At 39.1% G+C, this 5,889-nt stretch overlaps 1 protein-coding gene across 1 annotated transcript in view; it reads left to right on the top strand.

The window, feature by feature from the left end:
- The window catches only part of LOC101660793 (N-acetylated-alpha-linked acidic dipeptidase 2), a 68,440-nt gene extending 64,080 nt beyond the window's left edge, over window positions 1–4,360 (top strand). Inside the window, exon 19 of the mRNA XM_004708894.2 lies at window positions 3,891–4,360. Within this exon, the coding sequence (XP_004708951.1) occupies window positions 3,891–4,080 (190 nt within the window). The 3' untranslated portion in view covers window positions 4,081–4,360. The remainder of the gene's footprint in view (window positions 1–3,890) is intronic.
- Window positions 4,361–5,889: the final 1,529 nt, after the last annotated feature.

The following is a 5,889-nucleotide window of genomic DNA, read 5'->3' as shown; positions in this document are numbered from 1 at the left end:
TTGCGTTTCAGATTGTTGGCCAGACTCTGAGTACTTCTAAGGACAGGCAGCTTAGGACTTCATGAGGAAGCCCCATCTTTTTTCAGAAAGGTGGTAAAATTTTCTTCACAAAGATCTGCAAGATCTTTCCCTGTATTTCTTTTCACCTCTTTGATCCTATTCTCCATTCAACTAGATCTGGATCAGTTTCCACATAATTTTTAGGTTTTTGAAGATGGTTATTATGTTTCCTCTAAAGACAGATGAGAAAAAAACAACCAACCAACCTGTGTCATGGTCTCTGTATCTGCTGGACTACAAACTTCTGAGTGTCTCCAATTCTTTCAACTCCCACTTGTCTTCATTTCCTGAAGCTGCTATTATGAAGCAATCACTAAAAGAAAACATTGCATTTTTTCCGCAGTTCAGAAAAGTTCAGACTCAGGACTCTGGCTCCAAGGAAAGGCTCCTTCTCTGTTTGTTGGCTGAGGAAGTGGGGGTGGGGAAGATCATTGTCCTTTTCTAGCATTCCTCACCTCCTAGGAAGTCTTCCCATGGCACAGCATCTATCTTCCCTCCTTATGCTTGCTTTTCTCTGGTGGTGCCTTTGGGTAAGTGGTAGAATGCTACAAGGTCAGCAGTTCAAACCCAGAAGCAGACCTGCAGGAGGAAAATGAGCTTTGGTTTTAGTTCAGGAGCCCTGGGAGCATAGTGCATTGTGCATTAGGCTGCTAACTATAAGGACAGCAGTACCAGCCTGCTCTTCAGGCGAAAGCGGAGGCTTTTTACTCCCATAACAGTTTACAGTCTTGGAAATGCCCGGGGACAGTTCTGCGCTATCCTATAGGGTGGCTGTGTGTCAGAATCAACTTTATAGTCTCAGAAAACCTGTATGGGCTCACTGTGAGTTAGAATCAACTAAAGAGCATTGAGTTTTAGGGTGCACCTTATGTCACGCATGCATGACATAAGGACACAGCCTCCTCTGAAATGGGCTGGTTATGTACAGGTTAGGAGCCCAATGCATTTTTTTAATCTTGAAGGGGAGGGGAGCACTATTCAATCCATAACACTATTTAAATTGTGATTTCTGAGTCAAATTAGAAAAGTAATAGCATTTAGAATTAAAAACCCCATGCTCTAATTCCCTTAACATAATTTAGAGCAAGTTACTTCCAGGATTTCCCCCATTAGAATAAAGATAATTGCTACTTTACAAGGCAGATTGCCATCAAAATAATATGGGAAAGAACAGCCTAATATGATTCCATTTTTACAAAGTGTTAATGATTAGTACTGACATTTAAATAAGTATAACCATAGACTGTTAGTGCTCAGTTGTGCTATGTTAGGAGTTTGATTTGGGCAAATTATGTCTCTAAAACTCGGATGCGGCCAAGGTCTTGGAAACTCACAGGGGCACTTCTGTCCTATAAGGTTCATTTGAGTCAGAATCAGATCATGGCAACGAGGGAGGGAGTGAGTGAGGAAAATTAGTTGCTATGAGTTAGTTGTGTGAACTTAGCTGTAAAGTGAGGATGCTAATTGCTTTTCCTACACAGGATTGTGGATCTAAGACATGCAGAAGATTTAGCTCAGATATCATTGAACTCAGTAAATTACAGCTGCTTTTATAAAATTATGAACTATAGGGATAGTGTTTACTTCTTCAGATACAAATAAAAATTAGTCATCTATTAAGTAGTTTACACAATTGAACAAAAAATTCTGATATATATCTAGACTTTGAGTATTTTATTGACTTTGTGTATATTTATATACTTATAAGCAATATGTTTTTATCAGTGTATGAAATTCAGAGGGCATTGAAGTATATAAAATATGAGACAGTGCCCATTCAGCATGCCCTTCTATAATCCTACTATTCAGTTCTGTGAAAATAAAAGCATTTGGTATAAAATTTTAATACCCATTTAGTACATTCAGGTACATACCTATAACTTAATATAAAAATAATAAAACATACAAATGTACTTGACACAATGGATGTATGTATGGATTGTGAAAAGAGCTTTAAGAGCCCTCAATAAAATGATTGAAAAGAAAATCCCTCACATTGATGTTAGTGTTCATTGTTCAATGGCCTTTGAACATTCACATTAAAATTCAGATGTGAAAACTGAACCTCAAAGATCATTGGCTATGCAATAACCAGTTAAGTACTCAAATTCTAACCTAACAGTTAGTGGTTTAAACTCACCTAGAGGCTCCATGAAAGAGAGACCTGGTGACCTGCTCCCAGGAAGAATATCACCCTTGGGGGCAGTTTTGGAGAATCCCTGGTGGTGTAGTGGTTATGAATTAGGCTGTGACCTGCTAGTCAGCAGTGTGAAACCACCAGCTTCCCCTTCCGAGGACAGGGCTTGTGGTAGACAGGGTTCTCTAGAGAACAAACCAGAATGCTAATACTTTTATATATATTTATACAGATACATAGATATATAACATAAGAAATAGTTAATTAAATTATAAAGCAGTACAAATGGCTGTGCAACTCATTCCCGTAAGACAGTTGTGAGACACTGGCAGCCCTTCAAGTCTTGAGGGCCACCGGGTAGTCCTCTGTCGAGCAATTCAGGCTCTCTGGGCACAGGCAGCCAACAGCAAGGCAGGTCACCTACAGTCAGCCAGATGACAGGGTCCGACAGTCTCCAGCTCAAGAGATGTAAATTCCGATGGTGTGGCGAAGCAGGTCTTGAAGGAACCTCAAATTACAGCAACACAGTCCATGGGTTAGACATCCCACAGGTAGTGTAGCTTGCAAATTGAGGCACAGAGCAAGCAAGGCAGCCGCACACAGGTCCAATGATCAAAAAACGAGAGACCAGAAAGACTTCTCTCTCTGCCCTTCAATTAATCCGACATGTGGTTATCAGCCAGATTGGCACAATAAACTAACTACCTCAGGGCTTTCTACTTGTTTCAAGAGTTATTGTCACAGAAACTCACGACAGTTCTACCCTGTACTACTGGGTCACTATAAGTCAGCATCAACTGGATGGCAAGTGAGTTTGTTATTTGTGAGGGGAGACAGCCCCTAACACTATCATGGGTGCATAGGCACAACTGTACAGTTATGTAAGGATTATAGTAAAGTCAGAGAATAAGAGAGATAGGAGAGAGTACAATAAAGGAGTCAGACGCATTTCTTGGTACCATGCTTGACACAATGGAGGTATGTATGGACTGTGATAAGAATTATAAGCCCCCAATAAAATGATTTAAAAAAATGATAACAAAAGCCAATACATTCTTTTTCTTTTATTCATCACTGAGAATTTTACATACATTCTAAAATACCTCTTGCCCTTTTGTTTTCAAAGATAGTGGTTAGCAGACGGCTCCCCCACTCCCCAAATATTCTTGTCTTAATCCCAGGGACCTATTAGCATATTAGATTACACAGCAAAGAAGGGATTAAGTTGTCAGATGGAATTCAGATTTCTAATCAGCTGACTTTGAGATGGGAAATTATCATTAGTTGTCCAGGCAGACCCAATATTATTAAAATGGGAGGCATGGAGGAAATCAATGTGATATTAGAATTCACTCGTTGAGCTGTTACTGACTTTGAGGATGGAGGAAGGAGATGATGGGCTTAGGAATATGCATGATAACGGACAATTTAAACAATAAAATGTATTTTCTATCAAATGTTTGAGAGGGAAACAAGGCATACGGTTTATGAGGTATGACTCAGCAGTTGCATAGTTCTCTACTTTCTTTGCTTAAAATTAGATGTCTCACATCAATGACACGTGTTCATATTGGAATAACAAAAGTGAATTTTAGAAGACACATTTTGTAGTTAGATGTATTTTAACAAAAGAAATGACTAAATATAAAGATTGTAAAATAATATTAGTATCTGGGTTTGTTTTTTTAACTAGGCACATCATCTCTGCTCCAAGTAGCCACAACAAATATGCTGGAGAATCATTTCCTGGGATCTATGATGCTATGTTTGATATTGAAAATAAAGCAGACCCTCATTCTGCATGGAAAGAAGTAAGGAAACAAATATCTATTGCAGCCTTTGTAGTTCAAGCTGCAGCAGGGACGCTAACGGAAGTGCTGTAGCAAGGTCTCCAACAAGTGGCACTTTACAACATTGAAAGTGCTCTTGAAAATTTGATGACAAAATTCATCTTTTTTGGATAACTCATAAAGCCAGTGTTTGAAAATTTTCCTTTTTATGTCATCGTTTGATCTCAGACTTCTTACTGTTTATCTGCAAAGAGATTTTTGGCTCTTTAAAAAATGGATGAATAAATCACCAACTGTTAGTCTAACATAACACCAAAATATTCCAGACGTGGTAGAAAGAAATGAAAATACTAAAATAAAATATGGTGAGGAACTTGAGTTCTCAGATACTGCTTTTGAGAAGGTAAAATAGCACAACCACTTGGGGACATAGTTTTACACTTTCAAAAAAAGTTACTGTATAGACTTGAGTATAAGCCAACCCAAATATCTGTCAAGGCACCTAATTTTACCATAAAAACAGCATTAAAAATGTGCTGAAAAATTTGGCTTATATAGTTGAGTATATACGGTAAAAATTCATCTATTTTATGACCCAAATGAAAGCACAGCGACAAAAGACTTTTACACACATTAGTAACCACTCAAGAGGAAATAACCTAAATGCCTATCAACAGATTGTGGTATATTTATAAGGGACTACACTCAGCAACAGAAACTGTGAACACACTGATAATATTGGCAAACACTTTTGAGTAAAAAGTAACCAGATCAGAAAGGCACAGAATTTATGGTTGGCTTTATTTGAAATTCTAAAAGAGGCAAAAGTAACCTAGGTCTTAGAAGTAAGGTCACTGAGTGCCTGGACTACGTGGGGAAGAATGGATGGAATGCAGAGGAAAGAGGCATCTTGTGGAATGATGAAATCATTCCTTCTCATGATCTGGAATTGATTACATAGGTGTATACATTTGCTAAACCCTATCAAACTATACATGGTACATTTGATTAAAAAAAATGTCTGCCAAGTAACCCAGCACAACTCACATTTTCTTGCGAAATCACCATGAAATGGAAGAGTCAATTATACCCATACTTTGGCTAATGTCAGTTCTACTAAATACATAAGTCTGCCGGGGAAAAATGGCTACAACAAATTTTTAAACTCTTGTCATTAAAAAACCCCAGCCATGTACAGCGTCTTAAAGGCTTGGAGAAAAACAAATGGCCATCTAGCTCAGAAGCATTTACAAAGCCTACAAGGAAGAAGCACACCAGCCTGTGTGATCGCAAGGTGTCGATGGGATCAGGTATCAGGCATCTAAGACCCTGAATAAAACCACACCCAAGGTGAATGAGGGGGGCCATGGAGTGGAGACCCAATGCCCATTTGTAGACAATTGGACATGCCCTCACAGAGGGGTCACAGTCAAGGTACAGTATAGCACTGATGAACCACACAACTTTCCTCTAGTTCCTTGGTGCTTCCTTCCCCCACTATTGTGACCTCAATTCTACCTTACAAATCGAATTAGACCAGAATATGCACACTGCTACAGATAAGAGCCAGCAATACAGGGAATCCAGGATAAACCCCTCAGGGCCAACAAGGAGAGTAGAGATACCAGGATTAGGAGAGGGTGGAGAGATAAGGGGAGAACCATTCACAAGGATCAACCTAGAATCACCTCCCAGAGGGACAAATAATGGAAAAGTGGGTGAGGGGCGACAGAAGACATTGAAAGATATGGAAAAAATAATCTATAACTTATCAAGGATTCATGAGGGAGGGTGAGTGGGGGAGGGAGGGGGAAGAAATGGGGAGTGGAAATCAGGGACTCGTGGGAAGAGAATACTTTGAAAATGATAATGGTGCTATATGCAAATGTGCTTGACACACTG

This window comes from Echinops telfairi, unplaced genomic scaffold (assembly GCF_000313985.2).
Source record: "Echinops telfairi isolate 266 unplaced genomic scaffold, ASM31398v2 ScPeMD7_1713;HRSCAF=2227, whole genome shotgun sequence".
NCBI lineage: Eukaryota > Metazoa > Chordata > Mammalia > Afrosoricida > Tenrecidae > Echinops > Echinops telfairi.
The sequence above is the reverse complement of the archived record's forward strand: the minus strand, read 5'-3'. Positions and strand labels throughout refer to the sequence as shown.